The following is a 17,505-nucleotide window of genomic DNA, read 5'->3' on the forward strand; positions in this document are numbered from 1 at the left end:
TGGCCTCTGGAAAACGCCACTCCGTGTGCATGCGGGAGATGACAGAGGGCACAGCTAAGCTGGATGAATGAAATACTGGGATGCATATCCAGCAGGAGACATGAGTTCCAGGGGAGTTAGAAGGATCAGGCTGGTAGGTGATTAGGACTGGTTAAAAATTGCGCCCAAGCTGTCCAGGTGGGGCTGTGACGAGAACTCAGGTGTGAGAGGAAGGAGGATTAGGACTAAAGTAGCTGATGTGGATGAGGAAAGGACAAGATGGTCAGAGGTAGTGGAGACCTATCAGTGGGACCTGCGCCCACCCACAGCAGTGTTCCCAGGACAAACAGACCACAAAGACTGTCCTTAAAAACATTTATTTTCAGGTGCATGGGTCATGTGATATCAGCACATCTATGAAAATAGGGCAGAAAACCCAGTTCCTGGGGGCACCATGTTTCTGAACGGCAACAGCACCCTTTCTTTCAGCCCTGGGAGGGGTCTGGGGGCTCTCCTAGTGCAAAAAAGTCGTTAGGTTGGAACAATCCTCTTAATCTGCCTTTTTGGTTTTGGTGAAAATTTCAGAGAGTGCAATATTATTATTATTTTGCACATCATTACGATGCTAACCCAGCCCCCTGTGGTTTTGATGTTCAGCTCTGTCACCCAAGCACTCCATCTGCCCTGCTCTCTGCATCTAGACCCAGCTCTCCAACTGTTTTGGGCAAATGTAAGGTGAGTCAATGGATTTTGCTGGATGTGCTTATCAGCACATGCATGATGTTGTTCTAGTACCTTCTCCAGGGCCACAACATCCCTACTTCTGACAGTTTCACTGTAAGTGAAGGCACTGTAAGTGCCTTACCAAGTCTTTTCCCAACTATGCAAATCACACAGAGACTCAGCTGCAGACCTTGGGTACAAAAACCCTGCAGTACGGGGAGGGGGGTAGGGGCGCTGAGTAGGGAGGGATGTGAGCAGACCCTCCATAGCCCCAACTTCCAACACACAGACACAGCTTCCAGTTAATCAGTTTCAACTCTGATTTTATTCAAAGAAAGGGGTTCCAATGTTTTAAAGTTTGCAAACTACCCATCTAGTTTCGTTGCCTTCTTACTCAAATGAGGAAACGGAGGTCCAGAAGGTGAGGGGACTTGCTCGGAGTCAGGCAGCAAGCCAGGGATGAATCCCCAAATGGACCTCATGTTTCTGGATTTTCAGGCTCTGCTCCTGCCATGTAGTACATCAGGGTGATGCCACCCCAATATTTCAGATACGGAACGGCCAGGCTCAAAGGGAGAAAATGCAATTCCAAAAAGGATACCAGAATGTGGTACCTAGGGGGGAGGGGCATGGGAGTATGCTGTAAAAGCTGAGAGGGACCAGGAGGAGAGTCCCTGAAGCCCCTTCCTTTCCATAGCCATGAGATTATCCCGAGAAGCAGCACCATGGCATGGAAAGGGTGCCCCAAGTTCTGGTCCTTCTCGGAGGCCCTCGGACCTTGGGCAAGCGTCTCCCTCTCAGAGCCTGGTTTCTTCATCTACAAAGGGGGTTGGGACATCCGTGTTCACCCTGCCTGCCGTGCTGGAGTTGTGAAGAGGCCACAGACAGAAAAGCACTTCATGAACTTTAAGGACAAGACACAAGTGAGATCCCAATTCTGACTTAAAAAAATTTTTAATCACCCAAGGGAATCTATTTTTTCAGTCAGATAATAAATACTCGTCTCACTGAAAGAAAGAAAAGAAAAGAGGGGCACTTAGGTGGCTCAGTCGGTTGAGCTTCTGACTTCAGATCAGGTCATGATCTCACGGTTCGTGAATTTATTCGAGCCTGGTGTCGGGCTGTGTGCTGACAGCTTTGGATTCTGTGTCTCCCCCTCTCTCTCTGCCCCTCCCCAACTTGCGCACATGCGCTTGCTCTCTCTCTCTCTCTCTCTCAAAAGTAAATAAACATTAAAAATATTTTAAAAAAAGAAAAGAAAAGAAGAAAAGGAAAGAAACAAGAAAGAAAGAAAGTAAGCCTAATTTCTGGGTGAGGTCAAAACGTCTCTAAGTAAAATGTATTCTACTAATACTCTAATCCCACAGCTCAGAGGAAGAAGCATCTGACCCCATTTCTCCAGTTTGATGTCCAGAAGCCAGGTGTCTACTGCTTACCTGGTTAGAGGATGCTGGGCTTGTTGACAAAGGGACACCTTGGTCCCCAAGCACCCAGCCAAGGGGCTCCGGAGTCTGGTAAAGTGTCCCATCTAGAACTCCATCTCTTTAAGGTGGGAAAATGGCAGGAACAGAAGAGCTGTGGCCAGCTCCACACCCACTCTGGTATGAAGCGGTGGCAGCTGTTTTGAGCAGTTTTGAAAACGAATGCTAAGACTACACTTCCTGTATTTTTTCCACAGGGCCATCTTACTCTGGGATGGCAGGGCTCCAAGGGACCTGGGTAACAGCTAGTCCAAACAGCTAGAGACAAAGGTCCAGAATGGGGAGGGGCCTATCCAGGTCACACAGCGTGTCAGAGAGCAGGCAGAGGATGAAGGTGGGACGGGACTCTCTCCCTCCTTCTACAACACACACTAAGTCACAGAGCTTTCCTAATCAGTCACAGACAGATGAGGTAAAGACACAAGGCTGAAACAGGCCTTGTTCCAGCCCTTTAGAATTACAAATATACCACCAGGTGACCTTCCCTGGGAGGGAGTAGTTAAAAAAGAATTCTTACGGAGCAGTTCATTTCAAAAGTATAAAAAAGCCACATGCAGTCTGGTTTCCCAATGCTTGCCCTGCTAAAAACTACATCTGCATACGAATCTAGTTTGCATCTAATCTGTAAAAACATACAAAAGGGGTCATCTACAAACAGTTTCTCCAACTCTTCACGAAAAAAAAATGATCCATGACTTGACCTTTCCAACATCTTGTCATCAGGTTTCTAAGACCCTAAAAGGAAAAAGAGAAAAGGATAAGAGAAAAGAAGTCTACTCTGTCACAATCAACTATGTGGTAAATGGAAGATGGGGGAAACGATCCTTAATCTTAAATCTTCCTAGCAAGGAGTGGTGCGGGTGGAGAGCAGAGGGGCCTTGTGGGTGTCCAAGAAGTACAAGTGGGACCACTGGGTGGACATTTCAGGGAGGCAGAATGCAGCTTAATACAAGGAAGAACTTTCAAATACTGGGAAATCCAAAGAATAGATGTCTTATGGTAGTGAGCTCCACACCACTAAAGGTATGCAAACAAGAGCTGGACAGTACTGCTTGTTGTAGGGGGGGACTGAAGAACTGGGTGGTGGCATGTTCTTAAAATTCCATGGTTCTTTGTGGCTCTCTTTTGAAAACTCATCTATAATAGACTGCGTTCATAGCCTGAGTTCATTGTATTTTTTAAATACGTATATACTTAAAAATTGTGTACACATTTGAAACATGAAATATATATATATACACACACACATACATATGTATATGCATGTATATGTGTACACGTGTGCAGGGAAAAAGTCCTGATACGTGATATGTATATGACAGCATAGAACAATACATATACAGAAAAACCAGAGTATCAGGAGGGCAACTTTAAGAGCCATCTCCTACCTGAATTCCTATCTGACCATTTCCTACCTTCTGTCTTCCTCCCTGTTTCCAAGAGCTCGAACTACTTCATCCACCATCCTTCATCCCCAATGCCACTTTCTCAGCAACATCTTCGTTTTTCCCCAGTTCTAAGCATCTTCCCTCTCCTCAAACTCATGCACGCCCCTCACTTCCTTAACACTGTACCCCATTCTCGCTTAATGACGTTCTCTGTTTTGGTTTTCTGTGCATCCATACAGACCTGACATAAAGCCTTGTACACAGAAGCTACATGACAGTAGTGGCTCAATAGGAAAGACTATGGATTACAACCACAGCAAAATCCTGCATCCTGGCCCCTGGCCTCCTGTGATGGCAGCAGACGTCCCCTACCCCACTGATGCCAGGCATGGCTGCACTTCAGCAGATGTGACATCTGCCACATCTGAACAGAAGCTTTAAAAGGGACTGTGTACCTGGCTCAATCTCTCGTTCATCCCCTCTGCCACAAAGAATGGACCCAGTCCACGCTGGGGCTGCTCCTCCAGCTGGGTCCCCATATGACGTTCAGAGCAGAGCCACAGCCAACCAACCCGCAGCCACGACAAGGAATGTGAGCAAGACATAAATGTTGATGGCTGTGCACCAGCAGGCCCTGGGGCTGTTTAGCATCAAAAGCTGGCTAATTAGGGGGCTTGTTTCCTAGGGACTAAAGCAACCCCAGCTCTCACCTGGCTGACTATGAGGACAAAGCCACGGGGCCAGAGGAGACGCAGATTCTCCTGGAGACACGCTGCTAAGCACGACCTGCTGTTCTTCCCCAGGAAGAACCCGGGGACAGACAGACAGCCTCCTCTGCGGGCACGTTTTCCCACGGGTGCCGTCACAATGACAATGTCTGCTCTCTCTGTGCCCTCTCCAGGACTTGAAGGAAATATTCTGTTCCACTTCAGAAACAGAACACAAGCAACTGGTCTTTCCCACCTACTGACACCCACAACGTTCACAGTTCCCGACTTTGCCTGCTAGGTGGGAAGCACAGAGCGGTATGGGTGTTGACCATCCTGGAGATTCTACCTGCTAGCTGTAATATGTTCCCACTGTTGGGTATTCCTCTGCTTTCCTCGATTTATGTATTTTTCTTCTTTCCTATCACACATCTTATAAGGCATCTCAATCTTTTGTGACACAGGTGTATAAATACCGAAAATGACTTAGAACATGTACATTGCTCCATCACATGCGGTCGTCTGGAGCTGGGAAGCGGGGGACTTTGTATTTACTCAGATCCATAACTGTCACCGTGCCGTGGGACTCGGCCTCCCCAAGCGCATTTGCTGAATGGCACAGGTACACTCCCTCATCTTCCTTTCTCAGAGGGTTGATCTAGAAATAAAACAGGCAAGTTTATATGGTCATATATGGCACAGCAAAATCACTTCCTTATTTAGTCCCTAATGATATGTCTGAGCACTTATTCTTTTTCAAAATAAGATAGAGCACATTATTTCTCTTCTTGCCTTAGCTGCCAAGAAAGAGTTAAATTTTATACTCTGTACCCTCTCTATTGCAGCTCTCATTTTAAGGCTTCCTCTGCATTCCTGCCTTTTACTGTGAGCTTACCTGGTCCTCTTATTGAAGGTGATAAGTATACATCACAAGAAAATACTGCAAATTAAAAGAACGAAAATTTACTGACTGGGGAATGATGCACAAGTGCTCCCAATGGAGGCAGCCTTTACAAAGTAACACAAGAGAGAACATCTCCCCCTACCCTTTCTTGTGATAAAGAGGGGGATGTGCTTGATTTGAAAAAGCCATGGACCCAGCTGCATTCTGAGTCCCTGAGCTGGATGGAGAAGTCACCAAACCTTGCAGAGATGGGAGTGAAAGGAAACAGACACCCTCAGAGAGCAGCCCGTTCTCACGCCCCTGCAGAGCAGACCCACACTGGCTCTCTCCTCTCTTGCTGTCTCTGTCAATCGTGAGTCACTCGGCAGACTGGCGGGGGAGTTACGTACACCATCTCATTTTAAACTCATGCTGATGGTGAGGGAAAGGGGGAGCATTGTTATCCTGACATTACAGGAGGCTGGCAGGTAAGTCACAGACTGTTGGGTCACAGGGCCCTCCTCTTACAGTTGTGGACACTGAAGCTCAAGAGGTAGACTGACTAGCCCAACACAGAGCCCCATTCCGTCACTCCCTCACTTTTTCAGACCACACTGTTCTAGCAACTTAAACTACTGCAAGTGGCCTAGAGGAGCCCTGGAGGGGGCGCCAATGTGCGGTCTTCCCTCCACTGGCCACATGGTCTTGGGCAAGTGTATTAGTTTCCTGTGGCTGCTGGAACTAATTTCCACACACTTAATGGCTTAAAACAACACAAATTTATTATATTTAGGTTTTTAAAATTTTTCATTAAAGACTTTATTTTTGGGGTGCTTGGGTGGCTCAGTCAGTTAAGTGTCTGACTCTGGCTCAGGTCTTCATCTCATGGTTCATGAGTCTGAGCCCCGTGTTGGGCTGTGCTGACAGTGCAGAGCCTGCTTGGGTTTCTCTCTCTCTCTCTCTCTCTCTCTCTCTCTCTAGACTTTATTTAAAAGATAAAGACATTAAAATTATATAAAAAAAGATTTTATTTTTAAGCAACCTCTGTGTCCAACGTGGGGCTCAAACTCACAACTCTGAGATCAAGAGTTGCACACTCTCCCGACAGAGCCAGCCAGGCGCGCCTGTGTTTATTTAGTTCTTGAATGAGAAAGGGGGCTAAGAAGAAGGTATTAGCAGAGCTGCCTTCTTCCTAGGAATCCTAGGGGAAAACCCATTCTAGATAGGCTGCCTGTGTTCCTTGGCTTGTGGCTCTCTTCCTCCATCTTCAAAGTCAGCTGATTAGCTGACTTTATTCCACCTGCAACCTTAATCCCCTCATGCATATAACATACCCACGGATTCCAGGGATTAGGACATGGACATCTTTTTGGGGCCACAATTCTGACACCAGTGAAGACCACTTACACTCTCCGGGGTTAAGCTTTCCTCACAGTTATGGTAGGGTCCAACAAGAAAGGGATAAGAACAGCTTTGAAATGTGTAATGTGCTATAGAAATATAAAGCGTGCTTTATAAGGGCCAGTGAACAATAGCCAAGTAATCCTAAACAAATGAGATACCCACCAAAATCCAGGCTGTGGCCTCGTGGTCAGAAGGCCCCCCTCGCACCTGGACAGCTATATTGACGTGGTCCCCAGGAAGGTCCTCTAGCACCTGAGTGCCCTCAGGAGACTGTGTGACCTACAGAGGACAGGAAAGCCAGGAGTGATTTAGAAAGAGCATTTCTGGCTAAGAACTGCACCACAGACATCCTTGCTTTCTACATCTTTCTACTGACTCATAGGCCAAACCCTAGCACCTCTTACTCCTATTCAAAGGTCAGTGGCTTTTTAAACCTAAATGTATGTGCAGACAGCACCCCCTGCTGGACAGCAACGATGCGGACGCCATCACTATCTCACAGAAGCAGCTCAGAATTTCATGGCCCTTCTCTGGGCTGTCCGTCGAGATAGGGGGACAAGAAATGCTGTGATCCACACCAGTCTCTCAAAAATTGATCTGCAGGAAGATATAGTTTTTGAATAAGACTTGGATAGTCTTTCTAAAACCCAGATCCAGTGAAGCAGGCTCTAACTTCATTCCAGTGGAACTAGGCTAGATAAGTAGATGAACTTTCCAACCACTAAGTGGCCAAAGAAGCAAATGGCACAAGGAAGGATGGCACTCTCCTTCTCTGGGGGCAGCTTTGGGGTGAAAGTTTTGAGGCATAAACCTGGAGGTAGAGGAGTGAACATGTAAGATATCTTTTTTATTTATTGATTTATTTTTTTTTCAACGTTTTTTATTTATTTTTGGGACAGAGAGAGACAGAGCATGAACGGGGGAGGGGCAGAGAGAGAGGGAGACACAGAATCGGAAACAGGCTCCAGGCTCCGAGCCATCAGCCCAGAGCCTGACGCGGGGCTCGAACCCACGGACCGCGAGATCGTGACCTGGCTGAAGTCGGACGCTTAACCGACTGCGCCACCCAGGCGCCCCTAAGATATCTTTTTTAAATAGTAGACATACATATGAGAAACACCTCTCTTTCTCTCATTCTCTCTCTCTCTCTCTCTCACACACACACACACACACACACACGAATTCTTGGACATAAGTACCTTCCTCCACGTGATGACAGGGGTGGGCACAGCCCTCACCTCACAGGACAGGTACACCTGTGCACCAGTGACGTTGTGGACACTCCGGGGTGGAATGACAACCATGGGGGCTGGAGGAAGAAGACAAGGGATCACAAGCTTTACCCTGCCAGGTTCCCAGCACCCCACCACTAGAACTCCCTACCTGCAGAGAGCCAGCTGGGATAGTCCGACGTGAGGGGGCAGCAGCAGAAGAAAGCTCTACACACATAAAGAACGCACTTGTGTTTCCCTCAGACCTGGAGGCATGCCTACATGTTTCCTCATCCTTGCCTTTGTTCTATCAACAGGAAAACAGGGATCTGGGGAGGAGAGGCGACTTCCCAAATCGCCCGCCTCGTCTGTGGCAGGGCTTGGTCTCATCACACTCCCACCCAGGGCCCCTTCCAGGACTCCGGCTGCCATCTGCTTACAGCTCAACTCCGTGAGACACGGAGCGTGCGTGGGGAGGGGCTGGTGTCACCTCACCAATGCCAAGTCTTCTAACAGATGGGCTTTTCTCCTTCCACGTGGAGGGCGGTTCAAAGAACAGGCCTTGCGGAACAGCTGCACACACCGAGCTGAGACCCCCTGCGGGGCCGGTCCAGACGCTCGTTTGCATATCTCAGACTCTCAGACTCCACAGGAGGCCTCCCTGCCCCGACAGCCCCCTCCCGGTGGGCAGAGCTGCAGGCACGGAAGCCGGCACTGGGACAGAGGACGCCTAGAGAGAGGGAGCTGCCGGGATCACGGTACCCAGGCAGTGCAGCTCAAGGCTGCCAGAACACTACCGAAAGGGGAGGGAGGGTGTGGGCAGGCTGGCTGGGATAGAGACCATGCAGGCATCTGAGAAGTTCCTAGCTGACATGCCACACTGTCCTCCTCCCTGGGCCCACTGCCTCCTCTGCTCACACTGGTGCTAAAAGAATCAAGTGCAGCCACCTCGGCTCTAGCCTTCCACCCAGCCCCTCAATGGACCTGCCCACACTGCCTCCCCCACTCTGCATGGAATATAGCTCTCAACTCCTCAGGGCCTAGAAGGTATGTGTCCTAGTCCAGGACCAGGTGTCTGTACCTCTCTGACCTGCTGGAGCACAGCCTGCTGGCGTCCAGGTGCTTCCATCCCGCCTCACTTGAACTAGACGGCAGCTGGGCCCATCCCTGCATCTGGCCCTCGGTTTCTTGGGCAAGATGCAATGGGGAGGCATAGGGAGGAAAATGCTCTCCGCTTGGGTCTGCTCATCTTTAAGATGGGGATAATACCCCCTGCTCACAGGGCTGTTGAGCTCATCTTACTAGGTGATGAGTGCTAGAGTAATGGTTTAAGTTAACAGGACACGTAAGTGGAGGTCAGGAGCAGGTTTGGTAAGCAGATGACTGGATGAAGAAGCAAATGGCAAATAAAGAGCAAACACATTCATTGTCTGGCCATCAAACTGCAGGGTCTATGCTCCTAGGGCTCTGCTGAAGCATGAAGGAAAGGGCCCTCGCCTGCCTGGGTGAGGCTGCAATAAAAAGGAGAGCAAAGGAAGGAGACGGAAGGCCACAGGAAGAGCAGGGAAGTTCAGGAGTGAAAGGGCACAGAAATGAGACTGCTCTGGCCTCTCCAGACAGACTTTGTCAAGCTGGTACCAAAGAAAAAAAAAGTCTCTGGAAAGTTGTCTTAGAACCAGAGTCTCAGACCAGAGGGGCCCAACTCCCCAAGATCCTGTGCCTGATCATCTGTGGTATGCTCATCTAGCATCTACTTACATGCCTCCAGTGATAGAGAGCTCACTACCTATGGAGCCAGGCCTCTCCATCTTTGGAGGGCTCTGTTCCTAAGAAAGCTTGTTTTCACTTGGAGCTAAAACCCACCTCCCTATAACTCCCACACGTTGATGCCTCCTGGAGTCCTACAGCCCTCAGAGAGTGCCCCAATGGCCTCCAATGAATACAGACACTACCTTCTCCACCCCGGAAAGGGGAGGGAGGGTGTGGGTAGGCTGGCTGGGGTGGAGACCATGCAGGCATCTGAGAAGTTCCTAGGTGAACTGCCACACTGTCCTCCTCCCCAGGCCCAGGCTGCTTTCTTCCCTCTCAGCCTGATCAGCCCACTCCTTCAGTTGTGCCTGTATGATTGCCCCCAAGCACCACACCTCTAGCCACAACACTGAGTATAACCAAAGGCCCCCCAGTGAACCAAGGTCTTAGGCTTCTAACATTGCCCTATGCATCCCAGCCACCTGCAAACTGCTACAAAGGACACCCCCACCCCCCACCCCCACCCCCGCCTCTCCAGCAGGGGCCCCATCTGCAACATGACAAAGAGAGTCTAATTTATCCACCCCCTCCTGCCAACACCACCTCCCCGGAGCCCAGCCGTCCTCAAATGGCTCGCTGGGGGAACAATCACAACCGCATCTTATTCCAGAGCCCTCAATGGATTCCAGAGGGACACTCAATCAACATGTTTTACTTTCATTCATGTAAAGTCATCAATTTTAAATGAGGTTTCATCAATCCCTTTCAGTCCTAAATGAATAAACTGGTAAATCACATTTCAACGTTCTCTCTCCTCGAATTTCCCTCTCCCTCTTTTGAGTAACTGCAATTAAGAAAGACTGTCTTGGAAATACTGTCTTTGCTACTGATCTTGTGGCAGAAAATACCACCTCTTTTACAAAAGAGTCCCAGCTTTCATTGATAAAGTGACATTCAAATTTTTATTTATTTTAAAATTTACATACAGCATGTTATTCCTTGCAGAGTGCAGCTCTAAGTTTTGACAAACGCCTACGGTCACATAACCACCACCATAACCAAGATATAGAAGAGTCCAGTTATCTCAAAAAATTTCCTCATGCTGCCTTTTGTCATAGTAATCTCATTTTAATATTAACATATCTGATTGTAAATTTAAAACATTTTTATCCATAATAGCTCTTTCTAATCAGCTATCGACGTCATAATAGTAACAATGGTAATAATGCCACCGTCTGACTCTGATAGCTTGCAGTGTGCTAGGCACTCTATTCTGTTTACAGAGGATTAACCCGTTCGATCTTTCCAGCAATTTCACCAGCTGTAGAGCTAGCCAGAGTTACCCAGGCTTAAATGATAGGCAAGGCTTTGAGCCCAGGGCTTGGGCTCTGAGCTCTGTCCCACACTGTCTTGCCTTCTACTTGGATGACACTTCCACATACACTACTCCTTTCATCCTTATACCTACCCTGCTAAGCACGTGCTTTTATCCCCACTTTACAGATCAGAAAACTAAACCTCAGAAAGATGAAGTGCCTGGAGGAGTGGAGACTCAAACTCACCTGATTTCATCAACTCCACGCTGATTTTTACTTTTTAAATTTTGTAATGTTTATTTTATTTTGGAGAGAGAAAGCATGAGTAAGGAGGGGCAGAGAGAGAGAGAGACACAGAATCGGAAGCAGGCTAAAAGCTCCGAGTTATTGAGTTATTAGCACAGAGCCTGGTGCAGGGCTGGAACCCACAAACCATGAAATCATGACCTGAGCTGAAGTCGCATGCTTACCTGACTGAGCCACCCAGCCGCCCCACCACACTCATTTTTAAAGTGAAACATTTGTTGCCTATTTCCATTCCAGAATAAGAAAGGGTTCCTTAGGGATTGTGTTGAGGATCCTCAAGACAATCCCCAGGTTCAGTGTTTGCTGGGAGGACACACAAAACTCAGCACAGGTGTTTTTTGTTGTTGTTGTTTTTTTAATGTTTATTTATTTTTGTGAGAGAGAGAAAGTGCACGCACATGCAAGTGGAGGATGGGCAGAGACGGGACAGAGGATCCAAAGCAGGCTCCACACTTACAGGAGAGAGCCTGATGCAGGATTCAAACCCACCAACCGTGAGATCATGACCTGAGCTCAAGTAGGATGCTTAACTGACTGAGCCACCGAGGTGCCCCCAGGACCCAGCACAGTTTTATACACAGCTATGATTTATTACAGTGAAAGGAGACAAAGCAAAACAGCAAAGGGAAAAGAGGTTCACGGGGTGAAGACACAGGAAACCAGGCACAAGTTTTCAAGAACCTCTCCCAGTGGATCACACAGGACACACTTAATCCCCCAGCAATGAATGGTGAGAACATGTGTGAAATGCCATCTCCCAGGGAGGCTCACCCCTTGCCTAGGATTTTTATTGGCGGTAGGTCACCTGGGCACCCTCTGCTTACTATGTACCAAAATTCAAGGGTCCCAGAAGGAAAGCAGGTGTGCACCATGAACCACAGTGTTGGTATAGTTTAGGCACAGTAAGCCACCCTCAGCAGTTCCGAAAATGGCAGGAACCCTCCTGAAATCCAAGTTCCCAGACACTAGCCAAGGGTCAATCTCACCAGCAGGTCTTTCTAAGGATACAGTCTCTGGGCTGCTCCGTTTACTCTCTTCTGCACGGGAATCAAACCCTCCAAACATCACCCCTGGGATTGATGTAGAGATACTATTAAATGGCTGGTACGTTCTTTACACTAGCAGGTCATTCCCAATCCTACTGTCCCCAAGGGCTCATTCGAGTGCCGTGCTGGGGTGCTCAACGTCATGACCACAGGCAGGATGAACCCAGGTTCAAATCCTGTCTCTGCTACACCCCAATGCTGTGACTTGGTCTCAGTGTCTTCTTTAAAATGGGCACAGGAGTCTGTTCCCCACCCCAACCCCTCCCCCTCAGCTATTGGGAGGAACAGTTACAAGACCCCTTGCAAACTAAAAGGCTTCCACAGAGAGACCCAAGGATTTGGCAGACTGTGCTACCCCAAGGGTAATCTCCTCGAAGTGCCTTGCCTGCTCCAAAGCCCCTACTGGCCTCTGGGGGAGCAGGCCTATGGGTGGGCTCTATCTACCTTGATCCAGAGGCCATGCCCATAGCCCTCATCCTGGCAAACCTGGAGCACAGCCTCTCACCTCACTGTTGCCAGAGTTGCCACACTCCTGGAAGAGCCAGGGCTTTCTACCTGAATTTGACAAGAGTAATGTGGATTTCAAGAGGGAGGATGGTGCCTCGTGGGTCCAGTCTGAATGTGCCAGCTTCATTTCTCTAGATCTTTCTTGCTCAATACTTGTTTCTTTCTGTCTGTGCCAGCAACAGCCCTAGAAATGCTGGGATGGCACACACAGATCCGTCCATCAGGTAACAGAATAGTCACCCACCTGTACACCCACTGGGGTGAGCAAAATAGCACCAAGGGAAACTCAAATGCCTGGGGGTCCAGGTGCCAACCAATGGAGCTTGGGCAAGTTGCTAACCATTTCCTCCTTGTCTGCAAACAAAGACAATGACTGCTACCCCACATCCTCTGGGGTGAAGGGACAGAATGGATGTGACTGAATTATTAACCATGTGGATCCGTACAAATGAAAAGGATCGATATTATTATTATAGTGTGTGCTGATCTGTCCCCCCACCTGGTCAACTAAATATGTCCTGGATGGCTAGAATGGACAATCTTCTCAAATGCCTCCCAGGTTTATTTAAAGTTAACAGTGCCAAGGAAAGAAGGAATATCAAGAGTCATCCCCCAGGACCCCATCTGCTTGTACAAAGAAGTGCACAGCCAAAGAGTTTAATCATCAACGCACTGAACAGCCCTGATAATTTATGCTAATAGTCATGTTAGGATGTGGAAGGAGAAACAGCTTAATCCGGCTCCCTGCAGCCTGTGCCTCAGACCCCCTCCCTCGGCATGAAAGGCTTTTGAGCACGAGGCCCCCCTTCTTTGTCCCTCTCACAAAGTGGCATTCGCAGCCTCTCCTGGTTACCTGGTAACACGCACCTCGCACAGACAGATTTCTAAGTGGACTGGAATTTCAGCTGAGGTGAATTTTCTAAGATTCAGGATCTCAAGAGCTCACTGAAGCTCAGGGGCTCGGTGCCCTGTTGGGTATTGGCACGGGGCCCTGTTCCTATCTAATTTAGCATTCAAAACATGCTATCAACCTGCTGTCTGCAGGATCCCCACCCCCTCCCAATGTTAGCAAATGGTCAGGGAGCACACATGGAACAACACAGCCTTTTAACAACAAAAACAACGCCACACCACCTTACAACAGAGAAGCGAAAACAGTAACTTCGTACAGAACAAAGCTTCATCCCTCAGTCCGGCACTCAAGGCTGGCAATGCCCCCCCTCCCAACCTCTCTGGGTCTCACTCCCTTCCCCAATTATCCCCCTGGGTACCTGTCAGCAGGTCACTGTTCACACCCATCATGGGCCCCCTACCTCCTCCTACCTGCTCTTACCTTCATGCCTAGTTCATGCTGAGCCTTCCTATCCCCTTTTCTCTGCCCAAGAATTTTCTGCCAGTCCTTCAGGGTTCCTCTCAGGTATTTTCGCTTCTATAAAGCTATCCCTGTTCCTCTCTGGAGCCATCACCCAGTGCTCAATAGAGGAACCAGCAGCAAGCCTTGGGGGGAAAACAGGACGGTGGCTCCAGACTGAGAAACCCTCAAGATTCAAGTGTAGCTGCTTTGTAGCCGCTTTCTAATCAGGTGGCCAGCAGGTTAGAGGTGCATGGCTCCGTCTGAAAAGAGCCAGGAGGGGTGCCTGGGTGGCTCGGTCTGTTGAGCGTCCGACTTTAGCTCAGGTCATGATCTCACAGTTTGTGAGTTCGAGCCCCGTGTAGAGTTCTGTGTTGACAGCTCAGAGCCTGGAACCTGCTTCCGAGTCTGTGTCTCCCTCTCTCTCTGCCCCCCCCCTTAAGTAAATAAACATTAAAGAAGAAAAAAAGCCAGGAACCCCAGGCTGGAGCCCTACATCAGCTAGGAGCTAGCCAGGGAGCTCCCTTCCGTGAGCCTCAGTTTTCCTTTCTATTAAATAGGAGTGAGATCTGGCCAGGGTAGTTGTGAGAATTGAGTAAGAAGATGGAATGAAAGAACAATTTCCAACAGTAAAGAACTATTCATATGTGGGAACAGGAGGAATCTTCATTAAATGTGTTAAAGGATTGCTCTCGCTCTTAGGCTTTTGGGGGAGTTTCAGAGCATGGGAGGAAAGGTCAGAGTTTAAGCCTGTACATGGTTTCCAAATGCCCCTCAGAGTTATGTGTAAGAACACTTCCCACACTGTGCGGAACCTAATAAATATTTACGTTGGTCTCATTCAGTGAAAGTCAGGTGCTCGTTTATTGAAGGATAGGTGAGGGCCAAGGAGGGTGATTTTATTAACAGTATTGAAGGAGAACAGCTGCTGCTGTGACTCAGCCTGTTTCCCTTCCACCAGGGTCCCTAGGGGCATTGTTAAAAAGTGCCCCTGCTATGTCCTCTGAATAAAGGATGGCTTTAGGGCAGCACAGCACGAGGTGCCACCTTCACTGGCCAGGAAAGATCCCCCTGTCTACACTTTCATGCTTCACATGGACAGGGGTCACAAACACTTCAGTGTCACAAACACTTCAGGACAAAAAGAGATAGGGAACGGTGCCCAGGTCTGTGGCAAATGATACAACTGCTGGTGGGGAAGGAGAGCTAAATTCCGGGGAGGCCTGATGCCTGTCACTAATGGGATCATTAAAAGCAGCTTCTGAATTCCCTTCCTTTTGGCCCCTTGAACATCTTTACTCCTGGGGCTTGTGCCTGGGGTGGGCCTCAGAGCCCCCTAGATCAGACTGGAGGGGCTGTCACATTTACTTGTCATTTGGTAATTTTCAATGAATTAGGGGTATGGGGTTTCCATCTGCCATCTGGCCGCACTCTGGTAACCACGGCAACCACCACCTGCCTGACTTAACACTATCAACTCCTGTCCTGAAAGAGCAACTGCACAAGGTGTCGGGGTCCTGAATGCTGGTCAAGCTTTACTGGTCACTCTGGATGTGTCCCCTGACCCCCTGGGTCTCAGTCTCCTCTGCATAATAGCAGAATTGGTTTATGTGTCTTCAAGGTGGCTCTCTCTTAGGAACAGACTATCACTCCAAGGAGAAATTATCTGAGACTATCAGCACCGGTTGGATTCTGGGGACCTGGTCAGCATTTCTTGTGTCTCCTGCATGTGGAGTTACTTATCTGGAGACAAAGAGAACTGCCTGTGAATTAACTGCTAAGGAAAGCAGATTGTAAAAAGGAGGAATAGGAACTAGAAGGGAGGAGACAGGACTGTTTAATGCCACACAGCAGAAACAAAGGTTCAAAGTGGAAGGGGGCCTCAATAGTGGTTCCACAGGGCTGACTCGGCCCAGAGAGGGGTAGGTAACAGCCCAAGGTCACTCAGGGAACCAGCAGCATCACAGAAGCACCAGACAGCTCTTTCCTCCACTGGGTGCCCCAGCCAGGAACAGCTACCCGTGACTTTATTGTGCTCCAGGGCTGCCTCAGACCCCTCAAAGGGCAGCACATTGTTTTTGTTTTCCAGGACAGGAGCCCTCCTGTCTCATCCCGAACAACCCCCTGGGTCTCCTGCACTTGAGTGCATCTACCAGGAATGCTTGGGGGGAAATAATACTAGAAATTTCCCAAGGTCTGGAAAAGGTCATCCCTCACTGCCAAGGTTTCCCTGTTGGAGCTAAAGTCATCACCGCAACTTGGGCATTTAGGTCTAGACTTGGGTCTCCAGGCCCAGGCCAGAGCTCCAAGCCAGGCTCCTTGGAACATCCTGGCCACAAGCTCACTCACCTCAACTCTTCACTGCCCCCTCCAGGCAGTGTAGACAGGGGCAGTTCTCCAAAACCTAATGGGGCAGGAGGGTGCTTCACTGGGCTTACCTGTACTGATGTTTTTCATTTATTTTTGTTTGGGTTTTAAAAATTACATATAGAGGTGGGCAACTTTAGATGACTTTACTGTGAAGTTAATGAACTTTAAGTTTCTAGGTACTCAGCAATGGAATAAATTTCTATTTCTTCACCCTCCGAATCAGATAAGCCTTACACCCACAAAACCCAGCTCTCTCCCTGATGGCACCATCTTTTCAGAGCTTAGGTCTCCAAAGGTCTTACCTGTCCTGGGTGGGAGAGCCCTCAGGTCCTCCCAGCAGAGCCCCAACCCTGGTGTTCTGGCCCAGTGATTCCTGAGTCCCCTGTCTTCAGCTCCTCCTCATCCAGGATTTTCACTTTCTCTGCCTCTCCCTTCAAAAACCCCACCCTGGCCTGGCTCGGTGCCGGACCCAGGGGGACTTGCACCCAGTAAGACACCTCCTCCCCCAACTCCCAGGCTGGTGGAGGTAAACATGTCAGGCCTGCCCATAACTGCAGGCCTTTTTGGTACTATACCAAAAGGGACAACAGGCTCACCAAAATTCTGACCAGCTCGGGGACTTGTATCTCCATGAGCTTGGTAAGCAAGGGTGCAGGATGTGGATTCCTGTCCCAGTCTTCTTGAGTACCTGGCCAGGTAATAAAAACTGCTTCCGAAGGGAAACCTTAGGCTGTCAATCACTGTGCTTTGAGGGATCCTTAGCCCCACACTCCTGAGGGTTGGGGGGAGGGGTCCCTCTTTCTCTTCATACCCCAGCACCGCGGGGCAAAAGCCATACTCACCAAATTCGCAGGGGCCATCGCGCGCCTTGTGCAGGTGGCCCAGGTGCGCGCGGGGCATGTACCGGGCGCGCAGGCGCAGTGCGCATACGCTGGGGTAGGAGCGGCCGTCGGAGCCGCAGACGGCGCCGCGCTGCGCGCACACGCAGACCCCGGTGCCCTCGGGCGCCGCCCCCGCGGCGCGGCTGGCGCACACCAGGCCCGGGGCACAGCGCGCGCCGGCCCGCCCCCCGCAGCTCGCGCCC

The 17,505-nt window shown here is 49.3% G+C and overlaps 1 protein-coding gene across 1 annotated transcript; it reads right to left on the reverse strand.

The window, feature by feature from the left end:
* Nucleotides 1-158: 158 nt before the first annotated feature.
* IGFBPL1 (insulin like growth factor binding protein like 1) lies at nucleotides 159-17,504 on the reverse strand (the record flags this gene model as incomplete). Its single annotated transcript, XM_049628446.1, has 5 exons — nucleotides 159-2,918; nucleotides 4,778-4,936; nucleotides 6,728-6,844; nucleotides 7,765-7,874; nucleotides 17,264-17,504. Coding segments are annotated over 4 exons (618 nt in total), but the record flags the coding sequence as incomplete, so codon positions are not given.
* Nucleotide 17,505: the final 1 nt, after the last annotated feature.

This window comes from Panthera uncia, chromosome D4 (assembly GCF_023721935.1).
Source record: "Panthera uncia isolate 11264 chromosome D4, Puncia_PCG_1.0, whole genome shotgun sequence".
Taxonomy (NCBI): Eukaryota; Metazoa; Chordata; class Mammalia; order Carnivora; family Felidae; genus Panthera; species Panthera uncia.